This window comes from Clarias gariepinus, chromosome 8 (genome assembly GCF_024256425.1).
Source record: "Clarias gariepinus isolate MV-2021 ecotype Netherlands chromosome 8, CGAR_prim_01v2, whole genome shotgun sequence".
Lineage (NCBI taxonomy): Eukaryota > Metazoa > Chordata > Actinopteri > Siluriformes > Clariidae > Clarias > Clarias gariepinus.
The window spans coordinates 16,070,695-16,098,487 of NC_071107.1; the positions used below are offsets into that span (position 1 = coordinate 16,070,695).

General features: G+C 39.1%; 1 protein-coding gene across 11 annotated transcripts in view; it reads right to left on the reverse strand.

Moving 5' to 3' along the window:
- LOC128529338 (regulating synaptic membrane exocytosis protein 1-like) overlaps positions 1 to 27,793 on the reverse strand; it is a 78,703-nt gene that overhangs the window by 48,941 nt on the left and 1,969 nt on the right. For 10 of the 11 annotated variants that reach the window (XM_053502780.1, XM_053502781.1, XM_053502787.1 and 7 more), the window contains exon 2: positions 27,700 to 27,774. In XM_053502780.1, the coding sequence (XP_053358755.1) occupies positions 27,700 to 27,774 (75 nt within the window). Of the gene's footprint in view, positions 1 to 27,699; positions 27,775 to 27,793 lie in introns of those variants that run through there. The other variant, XM_053502789.1, reaches the window with a different exon arrangement.

Genomic DNA, 27,793 nt, shown 5'->3' on the forward strand with positions numbered 1-27,793 from the left:
CAACAATCTCCAGTGAAAAATCAATAGAACATGGTGATGCCACTGAACCGTGTTTCTCACAGTGCTTTTCGTTCTCCACTATGCCTCACATCCTCTTCACACACACACACACACACACACACACACACACACACACACACCAAAACCTCGCATTTCTGATGAAACTTTAAAAAAAAACATAAAAAAACATTCAAAACCAATAAAAATATCATAATAATAATACTTGCAACCTATACACAACTTTTATCAACAATACAACTTATCAGAGTTTAAACTTTACTTACGTTGGGTCTGCCTTCATCACAGATTCCTCATCATCTTAAATATTCCATAAAGACAGTTCACTAAAAGTAACACAGCAGCGTTTGCCAGCACTGCCCCAGAGAGAGGAGGAGATATCATTACCATCCACCCTTCCAACCCCTCCTTTAAACCTCCTGCTACAACACCCCACCGCCCCCCTCCCTCCCTGCAGGTCAAAGGTCAGGAAAAGGGCACTCAACAGTGACATCAGTTGCTCACTCTTATGTGCTGTTTAGGTGTTGAAGGACAGGGAACCATGCTGATATGCTGAAGAATAAATGAGACCGAAAGAAACAGAAAGATAAGCATCATAGCTTCCACGAAAAGGATGCGTGAAATCTCTCTGTACTCTCTACAGGAAATGATTCTCAAGAAATGAAACCAGACAAACCAGGCACCACAATTAAGACTCCACACAGGCAACGCATGGTTTTCTAAAAGAAACTGAAGCTTATAAAAGAGCGTACACACAATATCCATTTTCCTATTACACTTAACTCCCTCTATAATATGTCTCTCTCACACTCCATGTTTGCTTTCGGTCTCTTACGCTGTGTAAACCCCCCCCCAACCAAGAATAAAAATAACCCTTTTGTGAAATGCAAATCAGGCCCAGTGTCTACAAGACTTGGCAAGCAAATCGCACAGGAATACTGCATTAGCATAGAACTTGGCGTAATTAAGGTATGCAGAAGGCCTAATTAGCGTGGCAAAGAGGAAGAACGCGAAGGAAAGTCGGTTTGGAGACGAGCGACATATGACGGATTTTTCTCTTTTTGACCGAAGATCAGGGGATTTCTGATGCGACTAAAGCCTAAGCAACTAAACGAATTATTTTACATTAGAGAACATTCTAATATTTATAAACTTTCAAGTTTGAATATTTTAGATTTTTTTATATTAACAGCTATGGACATTAAGTGAAATAGTGTATGCATAAAGTACACCATATTGCTCTAGATACATATAGTATGTGGACACCTGACTGCCACACCCACATGTCAGCAAAAAAAGCTGGAAGCACACAGTTGTATAAAGCGACAATTTACATTCAATGACAATAAGACATCCAAACCAACTCTTTCACAAAGAGAGCACCATAACCAGACTAGAGTAGAACAACTTGAGTGTCCTGAAACTCACAGAACACCACTGAGGCGACCCGAAATACAGACCGCATGGCAAACCGCCTCGATCAACATCAGTGCCTGACCTCACTAAATGAGCAGAAATCCCCACAGTCACACTCCGAAATCACATGTGTGATGGTACATGAAATCTGTGCATGAAATCGGTCTTTTTTTTTTTTTTTTTTACTTTAAGTGCTTATCTAAAATCTTAGAGATATCAATATGCAATTAATATGTCATTCAAATTATAAGTAGGCTAAGATTTCTGTGAAGTTGCTTACTGAAAAAGGTTGACGCTAAAATTCTGCATTAAAAATAAGCATTATACACCTACAGTATGTACATTCACTGCTCTAACACAAACACATAATATCAACGCATTGTTTTGATCATTCATAGGATACGTTTTTATACATACTGTATGTGTATCCAAGTATGTTTGCCTTACGTGCATACGAATGATAATAGTAAGCGATGCTCAATGTAAATACTGAATAACTGTAATCTAAAACTCAAAACTTTCTGACATTACTAAACAGGTGTGATTAATAGAGTGGTGTAAATAGCATCTGCCCCCAAAGGCAACTATTTGTGCTTCATATACTTTGTTTACTGTAAAGATGCACTTATTCTGAAAATGATGATTAGTTGTTGCTTTTTATTTTTTAAACACAATCCTAAACTAAAATCAATTTAAACAAATTAATATACAGTATAGAGCAAAGGTCTGGTCCCAGTCATGCCACACTAAATACAAGTGATGAAAAACTGTACATTTTTGTCAAACTGCTCCTTTAGGCAGGTGTCTGCCAGCATCGAAACAAATGCACAGAGAACATGGAGCATAAAACTTATATATACAGTAAGTCATAAAACTTATGTATAGGGCATGAAACTTATACTGTATATAGGGTGGTGCAGATGTCTGGATCTATAGCCAAAGTGTATTTGAGACAACCTCATAAATGAAATTGAACAAAAAATTGGAACGAACCTTTTGACTGAGATAGGCTGCAAAATGCCTTAAGATACATTCTACAACAACCTCAGCAGCAACCTCATTTCCCCTCTCGTCTGTTCCAATCACTCAGCCTTTAGCATCATCAGTATACTAATCACTGGCCTGATCTCTGTTATCCTCTGCCCCTGTTTGTCACTGGTTCATGACTCAAGTGATGTATACAGTATAATGCTTAAATGATTCACAAGTGTGAGGCTTAAACAATGAAATGCATCCCTCTGAAACTGCTCATGTACAGGGACTGGACTGAAAATTTGAGTCAAAACTTGCAAAATGTGAAAGCAAAAAAAAAAAAAAAGCTTTTACTTTTAAAGAAGCCTGGAGAACAACTCCTCAAGACTACATTAAACCATACTGGACAATATGAAAAATATAAAGAAATGAGGGGTGGCTCAAGACATTTGCACACTACTGAAAATTATAGCAAATGCTCAAATTACCAGCATCTTAAACAGTGGATCGAGATGTTTAAGCCACCCTGTATATTACAAGAGCCTATAACCTACCTGGCATACATAGTGCTCTCAGGGAAGCGGGCTTAGATTTGACCTACATGCAGAAAAATACTCCAGACGCTCTCTGTTTCCAGCACAGGTGTAAACTCAGCCTTTCTGTTCTGCATTTAAAGAGAACACAGGGAAAAAAAGCAGCTAGCTCGTAGAATATCTGCGACGCTTAACATAGCATTCGATGTGATATTTACTTTCGATTCTTAGACATAAATTGCTGATAGACTTCTAATATTTTCTAGGTTATGCTGAAGCCATCGCTCTACTCCAGGAGCCCTTCTTAATATATGCAAATACATCGAGTAGTGTAGCCAGTTTCATAAAAGCACTTTCTGCTCAATGATTTCTACTTCATGCTGTAGCAGCCAACTAATGATAAATTCTTGCCCCGCTTGCCGGAGGTTGACCTATATAACTAAGTGCTCCTCTGGGGTAGATACTTCATCTGCTCACACAAAAGCAACAGGTCTGAACTACAGCAAGCCTAGGCTCATCCCACACTGTCTAACAAATCCATTGGGCCAGACCAATCTAGTTATAGTTGAAGTGCTCTCCCTTCTGCAGTGTTCAGGTCTCCTTGCATTACTGAGTGCATGAACATGAAAGATTCTCTCTCGTACTACCCCAAAACACAAACGGAATGCAATCAATTCTGACTACAATTTCTTAAAAAAATATATATTTTTCACAGATTTCTCTTAAGCTTGTTGTGTAGGAATTTACTTACAACATTAGTGAACTTGCCATTTCTGTTCCAAAACACTATTTGCTTCTTTATTTTATCATGATCTTTATCACAGAGAGATTCTAAAATAACTTAAATGATCATTCTTATTTTCTTTGGCTTTATCCCCTTTATCCTAGGGGGCGCCGCATTGGATCATTTGATTTACAAGACCTGACCTCCCTTTTTCTACCCAAGCTTGAGACTGGCACTGTATGCAGTGGCTGGGTTGTATGGGGCTCTATGGGGTTGTCGGGTTAAAGGTCTTAAAATTACTCTTTGAACAGATAACAGCCAACAGCTACCTTTAAATGTAACAATGATTAGTTTACAGTGGCAAAACTACAGGACAGGATTGTGGAGGACAGCGGAAAAAGTAATCAGTGGAGGTAAAGTGAAATCGCTGATTTAGTAGTTATTTGGGAAGATGAGCCTGGCCAAGCAAAACTTGCAGGAACTTTTAGAAATTGAGATGACAAAAGAAATGACAAAAAGATGGCCATAAACAAACCAGGCTGTAGTGTGAGTGCAAAATAGTAAAGAGCCTAAAGTCTAAGTTCAAAAAGGCAAAAGACTCGGCGTAGCAAAAGGGGGCTCTCAATGAACGTATGGTTGCATTTACGGCAATACATTGCATGCTGTTTTAAAGGACAGATGGGTCCACATTAGAGTCGGTAAAAGTCTTTTGTTATTATCAGTTTAAACTGTCATGACATGCAAATCCGATGACAAAAAAAAAAAAAATTAACAACGTGGCTTGTAATGAGTCCTTAGAAGCAAACCTGCAATATGTAACAATCATATACTGTATGCATACTGTACTCATATATATTTATGTACTGTATAGTGTTATGTACCCACTAACCCCATGAATAATATTTACACTGTAGGCCTTGTGTAATCTTATTTTACATTTTCTTTTCTGGGTGCCCACAGTTTATGGAATCACCTCTGGTAGTTTATGGCTATAAATAAGACAATTCATATTGATTGCTTTGTATCGTAGTGCCAGATCACATTTCTACTTTTGAGTAGCACCACTCTAAATAAATTCAACCTAGCGCAGGATAAATGTCTATTTGGCTTTAAGCACTGTTTTCACCATAAATTTTCATTTAACAAATGTTCCATTTCCCTAATCAGACAAGAGAAGGTAAGAAAAATGAAAAATACGTAAAAACTCTTTCCGTTCGTGACTAATATCTCTATCCTGTAGCTTGTTTTTGGTCTCGTGAACTAAAATCAGCTAAATACAGTAATTAATATAAATGCATGTGATTTGCCACAATACACGTGCCACTACAGACGGAAGGCTGGTTCATGTTCAGAAAACTAAAGTCATTGATCTACAACCAGTGCTTTTTTATAAGCTTGTCAGCTTTGCTACAGCTGTTGTTGTTCTTTCCCATTAAAGAGTTCCCACAGTGGACCATCTGATTTTACACCAGATACCCTCCATGACGCAACACTTCCATTTTTAGTCAGGCTTTTGACCAGTACTGTGCCCTGCATCCAGTGTGTGGGAATCAAACCTGGACATTCAGCATGGCAGATGAGAATGCCACTGTGCCACCAATGCCCCTATCAACTTTGCGACACTGTTGGTGTCAAATTCTGTACAGATGGTACCAAATTTCACATCTACCATTTGCGCAAGTCAGCAGAAATGGAGATTCATCAGTCTAGACTGTTTTTCCACTCGGCAACTGTCAAGTTTTGGTGACTCTGTACTCTTTTCTGCAGCCTCAGCTTTCTCTCCTTATCTGACAGAAGTAGAACCTGATGCGCTCGTCTGCTGTTGTAGACCCTCAACCAAGAGGTTCAACGTGTGGTGCTTTCTGAGCTGGAAGATTCTTTTCTGCTCACCACAACTGTACAGAGTGCTTATCTGAGATACTGCAGGCTTACACCTCATAATCAGCTGAAATTCATCAAATAGCAAAGCGAGGGAAAGCCTATTATTTTTAATTATAGATTAAAACTTGCTTAAACTAGCCATAGTCAAAAAATAATATAAACTGCACTAAATATCTTTGGACTGTGGCAGGGGTTGGCAACCCGCGGCTTCGCAGCCACATGTGGCTCTTTCATCCCTCTGCTGTGGCTCCCTGTGGCTTTGGAAAATAAATAATGAATATTTAATTTTAATTCATTTTAGTTTAGTCCTTTTTTAAAAAATATATATAAAGTTCTAAATTGAAAAATTATGGTGATCTTGTAACATTAAAATAAAACGCGTTTCATTTTTTGGTCGCTTAAAATGTGCGTCACAACCACTGATGTGCACGCGATTTCTATAAATAGGAGTCCTTTTTCTATTCAGATTGACAGCTGACTGCACGCTCCAGTACACACGATAAAAGGATGACGGCACACAAAAGCAGACAGCATTTTTATTTCATAAATACAAGTAGGACATAAATAGATATTGAGAATTTTATTTGAAAGTAACCTTCAACCCAGCGTCTTTTTTTTTTCGGAGTTCAAAATGTTTTTGTCGCATGCAGAAATAAAATTTCATTTTTCTCTGTAGCAGTTCATCGATTTCATAAACACACTATATTTTTATGCATAGCATGAAGGTAAAAAAACGATACACTGTATGAAGTGTTATCTTCATTTCATATGTCAAAAGGGGTCCCTGTGTTTTCTTTTCTGTGGGAAACGGGTCCAAATGGCTCTTTGAGCGTTTAAGTTTACCGAACCCTGGACTGTAAGAGGAAACCGGCGTATCCAGAGAAAACCCACCAAGCACAGGGAGGACATGAAATCTCCACACACACAAACCCAAGGCGGGAATCAAACCCTCGACACTGGAGGTGCGAGGCCACTGTGCCCTTATAGAATGTAACTGTAATAATATTTACAGTAAATATTGTAATAATGTAATAATGTAAAAACTGTAATAACATTACCAGACTGAGATTTATTGTTGTTTTTTATTATGTTGGTGTTATCAAATGTGACATGTGTCCTTCCCTTAAAATAAGAAAGCAAAATAAGGAACTTAAAAGGAAATGTATTTGAGTGAACCTGAGGAAGAAAGGAGGATCAGACAAGTTATACACATCTATACCAACTCACACTCATTAGTGATTCAAAGAACCCCTTGTCCACTAGTCACTTAGCTCATGCTTAATAGGATCTGGTTGCTAACAGCTGTCTAGAGAATCCAGATCTTGCAAGAGACCCAGGGACTGCCTTCACCTGATGTACTTGATCTTGTTCGGTTTGGTTCATCACACTAGTGTATTATTTCTGCTCTCCGAGACCGGGCAATCAGGCATGAAAGTGTGTGGATGTATCGTGTGGATGTATCCATATGGCACCAGCAGCACACAGATGATCTGGCTTGACTGTGTCTCTTCTTCACCGGAACTCCCCCACTGAGGGTACTCACTGCCCCAACCCCCTGCCAATCTCTCACATCAACCAATGCCAATACTCTCTACTATTTTTGGTACTTATGAGCTTTATTTCTAATCTATATTTCTGAAAATGTTCTCTATTTAATGGAATCTGCATGATCATCCTTCCGTTACGATTTCTTTCTGTCCTTCTTTCGTTCATTCTTTGAGGAGTCACAAATCATGATCTTTTACAGTATTCCTGTCTTATTCAACCTTAGGCATTTTAGCAGCCAGGAAAACAAAGGGCACAATAGAAAATAAAATGAAAAATTAAGCAACTCATAATCCATGGTTCTAATCAGACTATGGGATACTGAGTTCTGTTGAGAGTCTTACATTGCTTATGTTGTGAGCTTTGAAGGTACTGATACATAAATCTAAATTATGGAATGTTATCACAAGGCAGAGAGTTTAAAGGACTTTCTATCACACTAACTGACTGAATGATTAACTCACAACCTTACTGAAAGGCTTACTTTAAAAATGGACATTTACATTTGCTTATTTGACTTCCGCTTTTATGCAAAGCAACTTACACTGAACAACAGGATAGCTGAGCAGTTGTGGGCTAATGGCTTTGCTCGGGGACCCAACTGTATAGTAGCTGCGTGGTCTTAATGGGATTTGAACTCACCCACTGGGGTACCGCTAATCAAAATAAGTAAACTAGGGCTGCACAATTTAATAAAAAGATTTTGATGCATATTGCTAATGTGATTTTAACTGTGATATGTGACCATTAAATGTCCTGTATTCCACGTATTTATCTGAGCTAACAGCAAATAATGGGAGAGATGATCTCGTTAAGAGGATGTTCGCCAATATTTACCACCTCAAAAATATTTAAAAAATAAACAAATACTTTAATTACAGACAATAAATTCCTGGCTGTGTATATATTATGTAAAATAAATTGCAGCATAAGTTTTTCAGATTATATAATTCCACATTAGATTTTTATTTGACCAACTGTGCAACACTGAAATATACTCTTAAGGGTTAAATGCCACTGTCTATGTTGTACTGTGAAATGTTATTTGGAAAATGTTACATTTTAAAGTGAGTTTTTCTGACTTTGCATTAATGCGCAAGTAGAATTGGCAAAATTTGAATGTCAAAATGCATCACTTAAAAAAATAAAACAAAAATGTTACATTATTGTTTTGCCTTTGCTTATGAAAATGAGCAAGTAGCGATAATTGAACAAATATCAAATAAAGCACTCTTAAACCCATGTGGATTGTATAAACAATTATAAAAATGTATTCTGGTAAGAAGCCAAAGACCTGGCAAATGTCCTTAAAAGTATAGTTAGTACAGCATTACTGTATAAAAGTAAGACTTGCTGTTAAAACGTAAAATTCGGATACAAAGCTACTATTTCCTCTAAGTAGATATTTTTACTGATATTAATTTGTTTTAACCGTTTTTGTCTTATAATAAACCTTGTCAACCCTAACTGACTTTCTGCAGATTTCATTTTATACAGTCTAGTGCATTACATTTTCAGCTTCTCTAGAATATTACTGGCTGTCAGTATGCAAACTGGGTAACATCATATTTAACCCAAATCATATAGAACTTTACAAACTAGGAAAGCAATAGTATGCCCTATGGCAAGCACTGCCTTCTGAATATACCAGAATGTAGAGCACTGAGTCCACAACATATGTTATCACTGACAATATTAGGTAACATAGAAATGCTAGAGGTCACATGATCATTATGGAGGGCAGAAAATATGGGATGTTGCACATGTCACATGATGTAAGGAGACTCCCACAGGACAGGTGGGGAGGAGTGAGTGCGTGGCTGTGCCCTCATTATGCCAAGCTGGATCAGCTATGCTGCACCAGGGGAGTAGTGCTCCCCAACTAAGGAGGGTCTCTCTTAAAGCTGCACGAACACCGTCCAATAAATAGCTCCAGCACAGTTCAATAGCAAGCCATAAGAGAGTTCTCAGATCTTTCTCAGGCATTCTTGTTTTCTTTATCTACTGTATAATTTTTCTTATATATATATATATATATATATATATATATATATATATATATATATATAAAATTAAAAGACCTTTTTTGGTAAAAAAAATATAGGTTGTTGGTTATCTCTGAAATATTTGCTGATGGTGCTCAAATATTCTGCTTAGAAGGTTGGCTTGAATAAATAATGGTATACACGCAATTCCTGCTATATTTTTCCCATGAGCTTTGTTGTGTTTTTGGTTCCATGGGAAAAAAATATTGTGGCATCACATAGGCAAATCTACTATAATAAATTTTACCCTGGATTCTTCCCTTGTTGTTAGCAACACTCCATGAATGCTCTGAGAATTAATGTTTGGTTCTGCAAGTATTTCCTGTTTCGTCTGCATTGTGGTAACCCCTTGCAATTATGTAAAACTTATAAATACACAGGACTGCCCAAAGAAAAATCAATTAAATAAGCAAAATACTTGCTGTTAACTATGCATTGGTGTAGTCAACCTGCGATGTTGTGATTCACAACGTATTTGTTCACATACTTGCCTATATACCACTGTACAGTACGTGTGTTACCGGAGGAGTTTCAGTGGGGGGCAAAAGGTTTCAATCGGACAGTTTTGCATAATGTAAACCAGTGGTTTTTAACATTATTCCTGGAGGACCTGGAATCTAGTGTGCTGGAAGCAGAAAAAGCACTAAAACATTCAGGGCAATCGTCCTCCAGGACCGGAGCTAAGAACCACTGATTTATTTTAAAAAAAACTCCATGTCCATGTCAACATTTGAGATAGCATTTATATTCTGCCAACTGTTTTGACATGCATATTTGTCAATGTGCGGAGGTAAAGATATAAAACACAGGTGGAAGGAAGCTACTATTCAAACTATTCCACCCTGCTGACTACACTACCCCTACCGTTTATACACATATTGCATCTTGCGGATTTATAACGCATATCACGTTAATTTCTGAGGATGTGCACAAGCTATGCACTATATGAATGCAGGATATGTGAGGCAAGCATTATGTGTGAGAGTATGTGTAGTTATAACACATGAAACACATGAAGCGATGCACCCAGCGGTGTCTATTGTCATATCTGTCATATCTGTTAAATCTGTCAAATCTGAGCTAGTCAGCTAATTAGAACAATATTTTCATAATTGGTCAAATCCATCAATCTTCTTACATCCATGAACACTATGGACAATTACACGCTCACCTTCCTTCATATGTACACTACATGTCGTACGTTACATCCTGGACCATCCTGGACCATTGCACAAAGACACTTTAATAACTTTGCACACCTACCTTCACAACTACACTACATTTTACAGTTTTACGTTTACATCCTGGACCAGTGCACAAAGTCACTTTAATAACCTCTGCACTAAGACACTTTGTTCCATGCATATTTGCACACACCGTAAAGTATATTTCAATTTGCACAGTATATTTCTATTTTGTACATCCTATTTCTATTTTTATTTTTAGTTCTATTTTTTCATAGCACATTTCTATTTTTATTTTTAGTTCTATTTTTCCTAGTTTAATTTAATTTTGTAATTTAATTTCTATCGTATTTCTTTTATTCATATTTATTTCTTATTTGTAAAATTTAACTCTCTTCTAGGGTCAATGGCAGTCGTATAATACATTTCACTACATTTCGTACTGTGTATGTTTGTGTATGTGACAAATAAAATTTGAATTTGAATTTGAATTTGAATTAGCTCTCTTAGTTAGCTAGCTGATTCCAGTAGAGTTGTGTTGTTAATTTATGTTGTTGCATGTATGTAGCACCTTGGTCCAGGAGGAACGCTGTTTTGTTTCTCTGTGTACTGAACTGTTTATAGTTGGAATGGCAATAAAAGCCTACTAGACTTGACTTGACTAGACAAGCTTCTGGAGTCAGTGTTATGGTCTGGGATCGCTTCAGGTCTAGGCTTAACTTTATGCGGCAATAAAATAAAGACAGCTGACGACCTGAATGTACTGCATAAAAAGTTATTACATCAACTGAGTTTTTCTTCCCAAATGGCACAAACATATTCCCAGTGTCTGATTGTGAAGGAGTGGAACTGGGAGCATGAGGAATCATTTTCATACATAAACTGGACACCAGACAGTCCAGACCTTAACCCTATTGAAAGTCTTTGGGATGTGCTGGAGGAGACTTTGTGGAATGGTTTGCCACTCCCGTCATCAATACAAGAACTTGGCCAAAAATGAATGCAACTCTGCACGGAACGAAAAGTTATGACATTGCATAAATTTGTTGAAACAGTGCCATAGCAATATAGCGTGCCATAATCAAAGTTAAAGGTGGTCCAACAGAATATTAGAGTGTATATTCCATTAGTGCATTCCAACTTTTCCTTTTTAAATTAATCAAAGTTAATTTGACAAGAGTTTATAATGTTTGCAGTGTTTCTACCGTATAACTAAAATAATCATAAAATAACAAATTTCTGATGCAATGGATATAATTCACCTGAGTCAACAAAATACATAATCGCAGAAAATATTTGGAAATATAATAATAATAAGTTTATTTAATACAGCGGCTTTCAAGTGACTCAAGGCCTCTTTACAATAACAAAAATATTTATACATAGAAAGAGACATCTGAAAAACAACAAAAACAAAACACAGATAAACATGAAACCCATAGCATTTATCTAATCACAAATTCCAGGATATATATATATATATATATATAGATTACTGCTTAAATGTGTCCTCAGGAAAATTACAAGTCATAGACGAAGATTTAACGCGGGGATGGATCAGTGTGTTAAAGGGTGGGCTTATCTCTGTGTACGTTGTAATTCACCTTGCAGGTATCAGAGGGCTATTTCTGAGTCAGAAGGGCACACCAGGTGCAGCTCATTGGAAAGGACGACATCAATAACAACATAGGTGAAAATAAAAGTCATATGAGAGCCTATCGCACTTCATGCTATAAGCTGCAATGGAGTGATAGTTGATAGTCGACATAATACCGTACAGTCATCCAGTATACAGTCTGGCAGAAACATTTAAGCATTTATAGACATACATATGTTCAACTGAGTGTTACAGCAGATGTGCGTCCTGTGTGTGGGACAAAATAGCACTAATATCATTAACCAGGGCTGCCAGACACATTTGACTACACATTTTCCCAGTCTTTGATGCACAATTTTCATTTATTCCATAATCCCTCTGTCCTTTCTGTCTCCCAAATTTTGCAATGTATAGGACAATCAAAATGGGTCTAGACATCATAGTACATCATAGACATTGACTGCATTTAGATTAGATTTAATTCTGATTTGCTATGACACAGGATCTTAGTGGCTGCAGATTATTTTTGTATCAGCCCAAACTGGCAACCCCTTAAACTATTCTTCTTGCTTGAGCACTGGGCAGAATGATTTCTGTGCTTGTTGCTGTTCCCATTTTTGAGCACTACTGTAGGTGCAATAGCAACTGTATGGAAGCCAATTGCACAAAAATGCCACGAAAAAGAATTGAGATGCATCACTCCTCCAGATGGCCACCACTTCTCCAGTCTTTTGGCTACCTCCATAAAATTAGGTGGAGAAAAAGAATACCAGGCTCTGATAATAACACCTCTATACAAAGGTTTTGAGACTTTATTTTACATGTATATTTTAGGCTTTGGCTCATTAACTTCTCTGCTCACCACCATTTTCAAGGATAAACCAAAAGGTCTTAGGTGGAACAAATAAGCATCGGAATCCCAAGCACGCAAATCCATGAGAATCCCACTGAATCTCAACCATTCTCCCAACAGCCTTTATCATAACAGCTATTCACTAAGAGATTATGGATGAGAAATATATGATAAGGCTCACAACAATGAGCCCATGTCTCAAAAATGCAACTAACATATTCACATTTAATAATACTGCCTTGTCAAAATATATACACAGTGAAGAACATTTCATCATCTGCCCACAGGTCTACTGGAACCACTGTCCATACCTCACCGAGCCAGCCACAAATAACAATCTATTTAATTACTGATCTGCCAAAAAACACCCCAGCCATATATCTTCTTGTCCCCCGTCTCCTAAGAGTTTCACAGCCCCGTCAAAAAGCAGACATCATCTACAGGGAGCCTCACACCTCAGGACAGATCAATGTCAATGTGTTTCTGAGTATCAATTTCTACTATTTTTATGGTCTGTAAAGGAGTCCGACATCCTCATTGACAATGAATAGATGAGTTAAAGCAGACCCACACATGTCTGGTTGTACTGTAAGACATCTGAAATCCTTAGCACAAAACAAGAGAGGAACTACCAGCCCCTTATTCATTGGACCCCAGTGGACAGAGTGGACAGCTTCTCTGTACCTCTGTGTTCACGTCACCCAGGACCTGTCATTGTCCTGTCCCATCAACACTGGAGTGAAGAAGGCCTGGCAGCGTCTCTACCACCTTGGACCTTTGACTGCCTTCTAAAGTATCTCAGTGGAGTATGTGTTAAACTGCTGACCAGGAGGTCCCTGGTTGGAGCCCCGGAACTGCTGGGGGTTACCACTGTTAGAGCAAGGTCCTTCACCCCTAAATACTCAGATACAATCGGATGTTGAGTTGGCAACCCAACCCTGTACTACAAATATTTATGTAGCCCGATGTGCCTGGTGGCACATAAAAACGGAAGCCTACATACCATAAAGAACATTATAACAGGAACCTTTACAAACTGATTTGGGAACAGCACCATGCAGGACAGACGAGCTCTACAGAGGGAGGTGACACCGAGCTCCCTGACCTGCACACAATCTACAGCAAGCAGTGCTGGACCAAGGCCAAGAGGATAGTCAAGGACCTCAGCCACCCCAAAAATGGACTGCTCTCTCTGTTGCAATCAGGAAAGCACTTCCGCTCCCCGAGAGCCAACATAGAGAGACTGAGGAGGAGCTTCTTTCCGTTGGCTATTTTGGCCCTCAACCAGAACATTACAAAGGATTAAACTGATCAGACCTGATTTTTTCTCTTTTACGATATAAACACACACCCTGGAATCCAGCTAACACATTGGTGTCATAATGTAACACTTTACTGGCACCTTGTTAATTTCTTGTTTGCGCACTCCTTATCTGCACAAAAACTTGCACTTGGACCAAACTGTTGCTGACAGACTTATAATTTCATACTACATACTACACAATTTCATACCTCATATTTCAATCACGTTGCTGTCATACCCACACACCATATTTTTACATTCTTTATATATATATTTTCTATTTTTATACTTCACAGTTTACACTTTTAACTTTCTCACACACACACACCCACACCCACACCCAACCCACACACACACACACACACACACACACACACACACACACACACACACACACCCAACCCATACACACACAATAAAGAAAACATTGCTCTGTTAGGAAACTTCTTCCTCTCTAATGACACTTGCTTTTGCTTTACATGAGCACACACACGGTCACAGTGTTATAGTCTTTAGTACACACGAACGGATGTTGACTGTACAAGTGACGCACGCGCACTGAGACTGAACATGGGAGACGATTACCCATATTCCCGTAGCGTTCGCGAAAGAAAAGAGCCATTGGCTCAATTGTGATCATGTGATGCTTGGCAGACGAAGTGCATGCGTACTACTTGTATATTTTGTAATAATTATTTTTATATGAATATATTTGGCTTGTGGAATGAATCATTTTTACTATTTCTTAGCGAGAAATTCGCTTTGATATACGAGTGTTTTGATGCACTATACAAGCTCACTTCCGGAACGAATTATGCTTGCAATCCAAGGTTCCATGTGTTCCACATGAGTGTAAAATAGCTAATTATTGCTGCTTTCTTGTGTTTGAGACCATGGTTGCCTGTGGTTAGAAGAACGTTTTTTTACTCCTAGCTCTATAAAGGGTAATACTGTATACGCTGAAAAACTGAAAATTATCAGCATAAACCGAATAAGCAGACCAGCCAATGTGTTGAATAAGAAACGTGTAAATTTCGGCAATGACCAAAAGAGAGAGGAAAAAAGACCTGCCTAACATGAAAAGAGTAAAAACTCTGACTCAGGTCTAACATAAATGCAGCTACGTTAATAATTTCATCAGAAAGTCCATCAGCACCAAATAAATAGTTCTGACTCTTTTACTGCAAGGCAGTAACTGACACCAATTAATTCGCCTCGTTTAAAAATACTGACGTGCTCATGCATGAAATATCTATATTGAATTGTGTTTGCAAATCTGTCTGCACAGATTATCTAAAATAAACACTTCTCTCCACATGGATGCTCACACTCCCCCTAAGCCTGGTGTGTTACAGCAGGACAGGCACAGTCATAGGTTTGCTTCAACATATAAGATCGCTCTCATTTATATAACTCCTAAAACAAAAGATCTTGGTTTAGAAATCCTGCTGCATATTCGCTTCAAGTTAAAATAGATGTTAATGACCGTACATGGACGCAAAGAAAACTGCAACCTGAATAGACGATGCTCCATTAATAATGAACGGGGCTAGGTCTGAGTGAGAAATAAAGATGAAGCATTAGTAAATGTACAGGGTTTGCACTTAAAGAACTGTCGTCATTAATGAAAGCAAGATAATGAGAATGGGGGAAGAGTCAGAAGAAGTGTGTGTGAAGAAGCGAGAGCGAGAATGATCAGAGTCCAGCTTTTACAGAGCCATCCACTTGAGTGGCCACTTGGCTCTGTCAATAGCACAACTCATTACTCTTCCCTTTAAACAGTGTCAGTGACACATAAGCTTTAGTCAGCCAAGGCTTCAGTTAACAAACCCAGTAAAAAAATTCAGCATAACACACCTGCCTGCCTTCAGATAGCAGAAGCAGCATGATGCATTCATTAGGAACATACTGTATATAGAGGCGTCCTTTTGAACACATGAATTTCCGCTTCCAAAAGAGCGGAATGGAGGAGTGTGGTAGAGTGAGCGAGGAAGAGGAGTGGAAAGAGACAGATGGAGTGTGTGAGCAGTGGTGGCAGCAGCAGAGCTACAGTAAGTGGGTACCAGCCTCCCAAGACAATGCTGTCCATATGGTCTGGCAGCGCATTTACACACCTCAACCATCAGAAACCAGCAGAGCCCAGCAGAGGCTTCAACCTGAAACGCAGAGCTAAAACACACTGTACTATCCAGCATGCTGCTCGCTAAGCATATACACAAGGTTCACAGAGAAATCATAAAATTCTATATGAAAAACGTGCACGATACCTGACCAGGAACAAGCACTTTTTCTCATTTATACTACCACCCGAGTTAATAACATATTGCAGATAATGCTGGTTTTCATAGCTATGTTTTTTTTTTTTTCTTTTTAAAGAGTACAGATTGTGATTTTTTATTTACCATTAGTTGGTACCTGTAGGTGGAATGCACAGCTTTAAAATGGTAATGTAATTTTAGGGCACAAGCCGTGATACACCCTGGACAGGGTGCCAATCTATCTCTGGGCACATGCACACACACATTATAGGCAATTTAAAAACAGCAATTAACCTATGCATATCTTTGGACTGTGGGAGGCACCCAAAGGAAACCCTTAAAGCACGAGGAGAACATGCACACAGACCCGAGGCAGAAATTGAACCCTCTACCCTGGAGGTGCGTAGGTGTAAATTTTTATTATCTAGCTCAGGTTTTAAAAGGAGTTGTTTTTTTTATGTTTATTATTGTGTATATAAAATAATTGTAATTGCTCATGTAATTCAGTTAATTCATGTCAAACTTCCACATGAGTACGCAATAAAGGATTTTTTGTCTGTTCAATACAAAACACATAATGATCAGGAGACCCCCCCAAACATTATGACAGCATGAATTGCAAAAGACTTAAAGTTTTATAGGCCTGTAACATTACTGCATGCTTTAAAGGTCCTATACATTACTATTTTTTTAACAAGTTAAGCTAGGTCTCAGAGCTCCCACAAAGTATGTCTGTTGGTGCTCCAACTGAAATACTCCCCATGTCATGCATTTCTTGCACTCCTCCTCCAAATGTTCTCTTTCGGTGTCTACGGAAGTTAGCTATTTCTAAACCATGCACTGCCTAAACAACCATATATGGTGGGGTTAGTGTTAGGGTCTACTGCATTACACAGGAAACAGAATCGAGCGGTTCTTTTCATGAGTCTTTTAGCCCAAGTCGTTCGTTCTTTTGTCATGTGACTCTCATAAATGCTTTTCAGTGCAATAGACTCAAAAGAACGAACGACTCGCACTAGAACACTCATGCAAACCGCAAATTCTGTTTCCTGTGTTATGCACTGCATAGCATCTATACGAGTTGCGTGACAAAAGAACGAATGGTTCGGACCACAAGATAAGGGGGTAAGCTGCTCATTCTGTTTATCATATGATGTCCTCAGCTGCATTGTAATTATTGCATTTTCATGACTGAAACTATAGCCAAAATTTGTGTATGTAGACGTGTTGGGGGCTGTTTATGGAAAATGTTACATTGTATTTTATTTCAGATCAAAAAAACAAAAGAAACTAAAAGATTTGTTCATTTTGATAAAAGAGATTCAACTAAGTCACTACAATGATCCAAACTTCCCATCACTAGTGTCTGGTACGAGGACAGTGGATGCTATGGGTTGCAGGGTGGGGGATCGGTGACTCGTTGGGAGGCCTTGGACTCTTTACCTGTTGAGCCCAATTCCTGATAGGCTGTGTTGCACATGGCCACCATTTACTTCTTTCGTTGAGTTGTGCTGCATTGGCTTTTCTGTGGGATCGGACCAGACAGGCTAGCTTTGGCTCCCCACATGAATAAATGAGCCTTGAGTACTCATGACATGGACAACCAATTTACTGATATATAATTGATAATGTTAATATGTTAAAGATACGTTTTGCTGATTTCATGGCTGATTGTTGTATGTTTTGAAACCTATATTGTTCAGGTTGTGCCCTTTTTTCAGTCTGGCTCTGGTCAAGAAACAAAGGCTCATATAGCTGCAGGAGAGGGATTTTGAAGCAGAGAAGACTAAACACATCCAGGAGGCACTAAAAATACTCTGTGAGACAGAGGCGTTGTAGGAGGAGAGCGAAAAATGACGAAGATTTCAGTTCTGTTGGGCTGGGCTTTGCTTTCCTCCCTTAAGTGTGTACTTTATGTGTGTGTATGGCTATGATCTGAGGTTATTTTGTGATGTGTTTCTTGAAGCTCTTTAGTTTGGTGGTTTTCCATTTCTGTGATGACCTTTTTTATCATCAAGCTATTCTTATCCCAAGTATCTACTCTGTGCGTCAGACACACGTACTGCTTGCTTTAATGTGAGTCTGTATGACTGTCACCAATAAAAAAAAAGTGCTGTTTAACATCCCCATATGTATTAATGTAAGATACTGTATGTGGTATGTTTACATGATAACTGTCATAATGTCCCTTAGAAAGAATACAACGAGGATGAGATGAAAAACAAAGGCGTCAAACTAAAGAAAGCCCAATCCCTCAGGGAAGTAACAAAAAAGAACCATGGGCTTTGGGAGCTCTTCCTTGGTTGAAAACACCATGGATACAGCCCTTAAGCACACTGTGCTTCCCATCTTCTCCAACCAACGTGTAGTTGTTACCCACGCCTTCCCAAGAGGAAATATGCCAATCCACAGGAGCAGGTCGGTCATAAAATACAAGCAAGGCTTGACGCGAGAGTCTTCAGACCTCATCGCCTCATCGTCTTTACCCTGTATTTAAGACATGAAGTGGGGTACACCCTGGATAAGGTACCAATCCATCGCTGGGCACAAACACAGCTACACACTCACATTCACACACTACGGGCAGTGTGGGAATGCCAATTAGCCTAATCTGCAGGTCTCTGGACTATGGGAGGAAACCGAAGAACCTGGAGGAAACCCACCAAGCATGGGGAGAACATCCAAACTTCCAAACAAGAATCAAGTCTGGCCAGGAACCGAACTCCGACCCTGAAGCTACAAGGCGACAGTGCTAACCACTACACCACCATGCTATCCTGTCATATTTTTCTGTCTCCAGACCTCAAATCTAATTTTTCCCATTGCTTCCCAGTGCAGAGTGAGGAGGACTCTATTTTACAGAAAACAACACAAATGCCACTCTGGAAGTTAATCCATTAGAACATAACAGTATACTTTTGATGTTTTTTCTCCTTAAAGGTCACATAATCTACTATTTCCATGCATATTGTGAGTGTGTAGAGGGCAGGGCGGCGCAGCCTGGCAAACTGAGTGCTTCTTCAAAATAAAAACCCTTGGGAAGCCAGATCATTAAACAATCATGCTGGAAGACTCTGGGAGTACCTTCTGAGATGCCTAATATCTCCCACATCTCTCCCTCTGTGGGCATCTCTCTACCCTCTGTTCCTGTGAACATTTCTCATTTACCAACTCAAACATAGGCGGCTCTCCCAAGCAGTTTCTACATCCTTGGTAGTATCACCATTTAGTATATATACCAAAGCAAAAGTCTAAAAAATCATCTAAAGAATACTCTTAAGATAAAATAAGATAAGAAAAGATTTATAACTCACACGACCCATTATAGACTTTGGGCAATGTGGAAATGCTACCGCATGTTTTTGGACTGTGGGAGGAAACCCACCATCATTGGGAGAACATGCACACAGACAGGAGGTGAGATTCGAGCCAATATCTATAAACCATGAGCCACCATACAGTACCTCCTAGGCAACAATATCATTTTGTTAAAACTATGTCAGGATTTATTCACATGCACGCGTCACGGACTTCTGGTGTGTGTGAGTTTGTCTTTCCACAGGCAGGTCTCTGTTGATCTGGGGAATGTGTGCGGCCACTACAAGTACAGTGGTGTAAGAGTTATGTGAGACTAGGAAAGGACACTCATCAATACTGAAACAGCTCTGACTGCCTGTAAATCTCTGCTTGTCTGACACAATCCCCTGCCTCACTGAAGGATCTTCCTCGAGATACAGAGGACTCAAGGGAACAAGGGAAACACGTAAAAGAAAAATGAAGTAGGATGCACATCGATCTGGAAGAGCGGACTAAAGCCAAGCCATTTGGACATGCTGTAAATGTGTGTTTATCACACTTAGCACCGTGCACTGTACAAAACGTCCATAAATAGATGTGATAGACCCGAGGTCTCTCCATCTCTCTAACTCATATAAGAAATCTTTGCTAAATGTAACTCTTTACCGACTGCAGAGCTGCCTCACTGATACCACAGCATCGCAATATATATTAAAGCCAGCTACACTCATTTAGTATGGGCTTTTTTTTCTGTATTCACACTTGCACTTACACACTTTAAAGTATGTGTCTTGTCTGAGTGATATAATAAGCACTAGCCCTGAGAAACTGCAACTTTTCAAAGCTTTCCAGAATTACAAAATGGGCTCAAAGCCCAGAATGTCCAGCTTTTAGTTTAGCTCATGACGCATGACTCTGCTTAAATAAAATGACACCATTTGGGAGAAAAGAGGAGACGTGAAGGAACACTACCTACCAAACCATCTGAAACGCACTCTTACACACACACACACACAAAAAACACACAAAGACACTGTTCATGGTTGGAAAAAAAGAGGGAGTGTGTGAAGCAGCAGGTGCTGATACCACACTTCGCTGGTTGACTGTTTCACTGATTAAAGACTTTGCTAATTAAAACCATGGAACGTCAAGTGGGGTAATATTTGTTTAATATAAGAGTGAAACCTCAGATCACGAGTAACGCGGTTTGCAAGTGCTCCGCAGGATGAGCAAAGATTTAAAAAAAATTTTGACTTAAAAAACAAACAAGTCTTGGTTTACGAGTACCGAGTATCATGTATCACGCATGCGCTTCTTGTTTTGATGCCGAGCGTCACGTGATCACAACTGAGGCAATGATGATTTTTTTTTTGTGCTGCAGAATTGTGGGTAATCGACTCCCCTGCTGGGTCTTAGTGCGCGTCTTTTACTGGTATAATCAACATCCGTGCATGTGTGTACTGTTTACTATAACACTGTGACCATGTGTGTGTACATAAAACATATTTTACTTAGTGTCTGTATGTGTGTGTACAGCGCGCATATAAAGCAAAAGCAAGTCTCATTAGAGAGGTTTAAGATGCATTTTGTCTTTCTGCTCAAGGCTCAGGCTGCTCTTTGTGTATGTGTATGTGCGTCATTGGACACCATGCCACACACACACACACACACAGACACACAGACTCCTCCTACTTTCGGCTTCACAGACACACACAGACACACATGGTATGTTATATAGTTTCTCTCTGCTCTGCACAGAAACACTGCTCTGTCGCGAATCTTTTTAAAGGTAAAGTGCAACCTGCACTCTTATTTTATTTTTACTTTACAGCAGTGATTCCGTAAGTGTGTCCCTCAACCGAGTGTCATTAGAGAGATTTCTTGTTTTTTATTTTTCCGATAAAACAGTATTTCCGTTGTGTGTGTGTAAAAGGAGAAGGGGGGAGAGGGGGAGGGGCTTCTTACTTTAGCTTCATACACACACAGCGCCTGCGCGCACAAACGAAAACACTTATCTGTCAGGATTTATTTTTACTTTTTTTTAAGGCAAAGTGCGAAGTGTTCATATGTTTTATTTTTACTTAATATTTTTTGTTAATTATTTTTATATATCAATTTTTTTGGTCTGGGGAACGAATAATTTAAGTTTCTCTTATTTCCTATGGGAAAATTATATTTGGTTTATGAGCGTTTTGCAGTACGAGCCTGCTTCTGGAACAAATTATGCTCGTAATCCAAGGTTCCACTGTATATCTAATACTTAAAGTTAATAACATAATATCATGCACATTTAGCCGATATGTGTTTGTGTTTATAATTACAGTCTGTCGTGATTTCTTCCTCCTGTTCAAGGGTACCTGTCACATTAATGAGGAGCGTTCAAGTCAAACCGGGACTTACGTAAATTAATCTGTAAAATCAAATGACGTTTATGGTGATAAGATTCTTAGCTACAGTTCCACATTTGAATTGTGCAAATGTTTTAAAGAAGGCCGTACTAGACATCCGTAAATGACGATACTGGCCTAAGTGGCTCAGAGCCCACTGCCGTTATCCAATGAACATTTAACGAGTAGCGGGCCTGATCCTTGAAAATTGACAGATAACTTGACACTAGCTTGCAAAGCAGGAGCATCTGTCTGTGGGAACTGTACACACAATCATTCATGAACACTAATGGCTTGTTACAGGAACTCAGCTCGGAGTTATTGACACATCCCTGATACAGGCCCGATCTCGCCCCAAACCATTTTCACATGTTTGGGCCAGGAGCTCCTGAGAGGCCAGTGTTAAAGACATGAAGCAGGCGGCCTGATCATGGCTCCGGTGTACTAAGAAAACTTACTACCTTGATGGTATCCAGGCAATATTGAAACACTGGGATAAGTGCATTAGTGTAGCTGGGGATTATATAGTTTTTATTTTCTAGTTTTTACTGTGTTCTGTTATTCTGTGTTCTGTAGTCCCGCTTTGAATTGAACATTTCTCATACATTCCCATTTGTTACATAACACAGTATTATAGATACAAATATATGCATATAATATACAGTATATATCCAGGTTGATCTACAGTGTAAAAAAAAATCTAAACCAGATTTCTAAAGAATAACTAATAATTCATTTTAAGTAACTGTTTCATCTCAGCCAGGGTTGGAGCAGATCTAGAGCCTATTTAGGGAGATTCTGGGCATGAGGTAGGAACACACCCTGAGTGGAAGTTGATTGGGGGGGGTTTGCACACATGTTCATACACTCAAATGCACTGAATGCTATCTGTTGCACCACAATGACAGCCCATTCTAAACATTTAAATTTAGCTGAAGTATTCATCATGCTGGGAAATATTAGATTCATCATTGCATCATAATATATTTTTTTTCTAATCCAACAACGGGCATACTGTATTTAGAAAGAAAAATCTCCTTGTATAGCATCGCTCTCGGGAACATTTCAACATTTTATGTATGTTCATTTTCAATAAACGCAAATACTCTAAAAAATATCTTAAACATTGCATAATCATTTCAATATGCCAGGCCTTACCACCCACTGCATATGCTGTCCACCACCAGCAGAGTGACAGGAGGACTCTCCAGAATGGCAGAGTGTTCTGTCCAGCTAAGAAAATAGCGCCAGCAAGATGCCAAAGTTTAAAATTTATTTATTTTGTAAATCCAAAGGATACCTTTTAGATATTTTGATGTCAATGTCCTTTTATTTTCAATGTTTTTTCAAAACTTTGTGTGCGCATGTGAGTGTGTGTGCATGTATGCATGTGTGAAGGGGGCTTTTGTTACAATAGCTAAGTAACTGCAGGAACAGATGGATTCTCATCTCTTCTTGCTGTGAAGAAACATGGGTCTTACATGCAAACGCACACTCACACATATGCACGCACTCACACACAAACATACACACACACACACACACACACACATGCACATACCATCTCACACCACCAAGCAGCACATTTTCACGTAAGGGCTCTATTGGTATGATTATGCATAATAAACATGAATTAGCAGCCCTTAATGAGAACATGATTATAAATAAGTTAAACGCAGAATAAAGGGAGAATAGGACATTTTCCACTACTTCCACTGGGACACTTTTGTAAGCCTTCCATAAATATTAAGCAATATGTATCCTATTAGCCTGTAAACTATTCAATGTCCCTTAATTATCTACATGGCAAATAGCAGGTTGGAAATGTGTCCATTTGACAGGTGAATTGGAAAAAAAAAACATGGACACCTTTATGTTCGTCTTTTGTAAGCAGCATGAAAGCCAGCTAACTAAGTGATCTAAGTGCTAAGTGATCTTGATTGATCTAAATCATTAATAAAAAATTTTACTATGGTATTTACTATGGTTTATTATGTTAAACTATATAACATACCATAATACACCTTACTATTACTGTAGTACTTCAGACGTTACCATGTCTGGTATGGTAGATACCATAGGACTGTACGTACTACATGTCTGGTATGGTAGGTACTACAGAGTACCAGGGTACATTCTATGGTCTTCACTGGCTACAATGGGAGCACTATGGTATGTATCACTGAACATGAGTGAATAGCATGATAGGTACTGTAGCACTTCAGTGGGTACTGCGGTAGTACTATGGTGTGTACCAAAATTGCCTGAATGTTACATGTAATTCACGTAGTTGCAAAAAAAAAAAAAAAAACATGAAAGAATGCACATACTAATTGCACACAAATTACTGCAATTTGCAACTTCCTTTTTGATGCATGCAATCACTCAGTTATGGAAGCTACTGTTCGTAATGTTTCCGAACAAGAAAACGAGCACAGTGTGTCTGTCTGGAGATAGTTGGGCTGCAAGGTGCACCTCCTTTGGTGTCAGTTGAGGTTCCATAAAACCTGCTTATTTCAGTATAAATATTAGTTTTATAACATTTTGGCACCTTTTGGATGCATGCTATTTGTCGCCTGAATGTTAGATTCCTAGCATGTGCTTCTGGCAGTAAAGCTGGCTATTCAGTAACGATAGTCCAGCTGGTCGTCTCAGAGTTAAAAAGAGAAGTGATATCTTTTTAATAATTATCTTCAAAGGGTTTTTTAATCTTTACCTTTAGGTAAGGTTAAAAAATGACTTCACAAATGTCTTTACAAATATTTTTGTAATATTTTTATTTCCATATTTATTTTTTGGACTATATACAGGTCAGACATTTAGGACACAATATGTCTCTATGAGGACAATATTCTTTTAATGAAAGGTGCAAGATTCAAATTATGGAAGAATCAAAGTGTTTGCTCAAATAACAATTAGGCAGGTGTAAACTGCTTTCTGTCCATATATTACATATATGTACAGTATGTCATACAGTATGCACTGTATATACATACTGTAGAGAGAGGGAAAGGGAAAGAGAAAGAGGGAAATATAGACGTATATCTATATTTAACTACAAGGCCTCTGAAGGTGCCCTGTGGTGTCTGGCATCAAGACATTAGCAGAGGTGGAGCCACTGTGGATCCGGCTTGTTCCAACACATACCACAGATGCTCGATCAGATTGACCATCTGGGGGATCTGAAGGCCAGGGCAACACCCGGGGCAGCATTTCCTCAAACTATTCCTGAACAATGTGTGCAGTGAATGTGTCAGGGTGTATTATCCTAATAAAAGGGGCTACATCAATTAGGGAATACCATTGCCATGAAGGAATGTACCTCGTCAACAACAATGTTTAAGCAGGTGGCACTGCAATCCCTGTAAATGTCTGGGCATGATTTGTGAAACAGAATATTGCCCGGATCATCGCCCTGCCTGAAATGCCTTAAAATCATCCGACAGTGCATACTGAGTGTATACTGATGTACTGAGTGCATACACTTCCCTACTGTAGGCGCATTTACATCATGGGACAGCTGGGTACTTTCCTTGTCATGTGACATTGCTCCTGGAAAAATAATTTAATAAAATTTTCTGTAACTTTTACTAGAGTAACCACGCATGGCTTGTCGAGTTCTGCCAATTTTACATTTTAAATTTGACTTAAGTGTCTAAATAATTTTTGGGGAAACTGTATTTTGCATAGCTTAACATCTTGCTAAGTTGACTAGGCACTATGGATAATGGGATATTGAAGCAGGAAGCAGCGTTTAGCTCTACTGATTGCTGCTTTACTAGTGTAGTGTTTTGTGCATTTTGTGTAACTCAGCATCTGTGCACTTACAAAGGTTTTACAAATAAAAAAATCAGCATGCTATCACTCCTATTCCCCATTCACCGGGATGTAAAAGGCCTGTTATACAGTATAGCCAACTTCCCTCCCTGTCCTCAGTTATATCTTTAAATTACAGACACTTACATTAGCAACATTGTGAACACTTTCTCTGATTTATGTGACGTTTCCAGCAATATTCTGAACCACTAGTCAGTGGGAATGTGGCCAAACGCAATGCACTCCTTGCAGTGGTTTACCAAAGACCCACCTAAACTGGCTGATGTATTGAGCTGCATTATGGGTGTAATCTGACTTTTTCTCCATCCAAGTTAGAGCTTTCCCGGAGTAACGATGCGCAAGAGAGAGCCAGAAAGTGAGACTTTGCAGCTGGAGCCTTAGGACTCTGACTGTAGCACATGCCAAAGCAAGAGCTCACACTCAGCGCTGTAGGGCCTGCTGGTGTGTGGGAACAAATGGCTTCCTGAGGCTCATCCTCCAGTGGGTGCTAATGTATGGAGTGTGAAGCTATTGAAAGCCTCCACTGCATGATTTGCTTGTTGCTTTATCTATTTCCCTATTCATATATTCCTCCCTTTTTTTCACAGGATTTGTGTCAGTGCTGCTCTGGCACACACCAGAAGAAGAATGGAGATCTGAGATGTGGATTATATTAAGCCCAATACTATAGCCTGATCTTTGACAGAGAAGCATCTGACTCACTCAGGATCTAAACACCAAATGGCCAGAAAAATAAATATCTCCATTTACAGAGGAAAAAAAAATGTCAAGTTCAATATAATCTGTATTCAGCAAGACTCTTAACTGGATGATCAGCCCGGGTCCCTGTCCTTTCCATCTGTATTGACCGCTATATTGACTCTAATACTGGTGGTGAATTACATTATTTACAAGTACAGTATTGAAGCAAACATCACTCAGTGACACACTGATGTAGCTCTGATGGTTAGTTAGTGACACTGGATATGAAAACGTTCAATGGCTCCATGTAGATACAACTTGTCTTCTAATCCTAAACCAGAACAATCCTATGCCCCTTAAACTTACTGAGGCAAAGAATGATGCTGATGCTCTTTATCTGTACCGTGTTCCAGCTTTCTGAATCTGTTGAACAGGAAACCAGGGCAATGCTGGTACACATAAATATTTTAATGTGGCATAAATATTACTCTCATGGGCTCCTACTGCACAGCTGCAGGAGCCTGTAATCGTTTTCTGTGTTTGCAGGACAGAAGCATGTAAGTGTGACAGGCTTCTTAATCACAGCACGGATACTCTGTCGACAAGACTATAGCAGGACAGAGGACACTTCAACTTTAAAAACAAATGCAGAAAGTGGAAGCACACGCAAGCTGAGTCACTTTGAGTGATGAATAACATCTCAACAAGATCTTGTGAGGAATTCCAGCAGGCGTGACGCATAAAAGCACTGACACACCATACCCAGCCATTCTCGCTGGCACAAGATGGCAAATTAACATGGCACCCTCGTCTCCAAACTTCACAGCTTAGCCGAATTTCATCCAACTGAACCATGCTGTAGACCCCCAGACCCCCCATGCTGTAGACCCCCAGATATCTTATATGGCAGCCAGAACAGTTTACCCAGATGATGTCACTAAAATCAAGCATACACGTGAAAACAATTCAGCATTTTACTAAAAATCCTTACAAAGCAAAACAGCTGATAAAACCCAAAAAAAAATAACTTCAGCAGTTTGTCAAACTTGTAGCAGAGGAGAAATCACTGCGCCGTGTCTCTGTGAAGCACAGCCACCTTTTTAGAGGTGCCTCAATCACCTAGACTAAAAGCTTTATTTATCACTAAACACGTCTGAATGATGTTTACCTGATGTCATTCTGCTGTGGAGGTTTCTTGTTCCCAACCAAGTTTACTGTTTTCGCTTGTATGGGCTTCTCCTCTCTGAAAAATAGCACAAAGT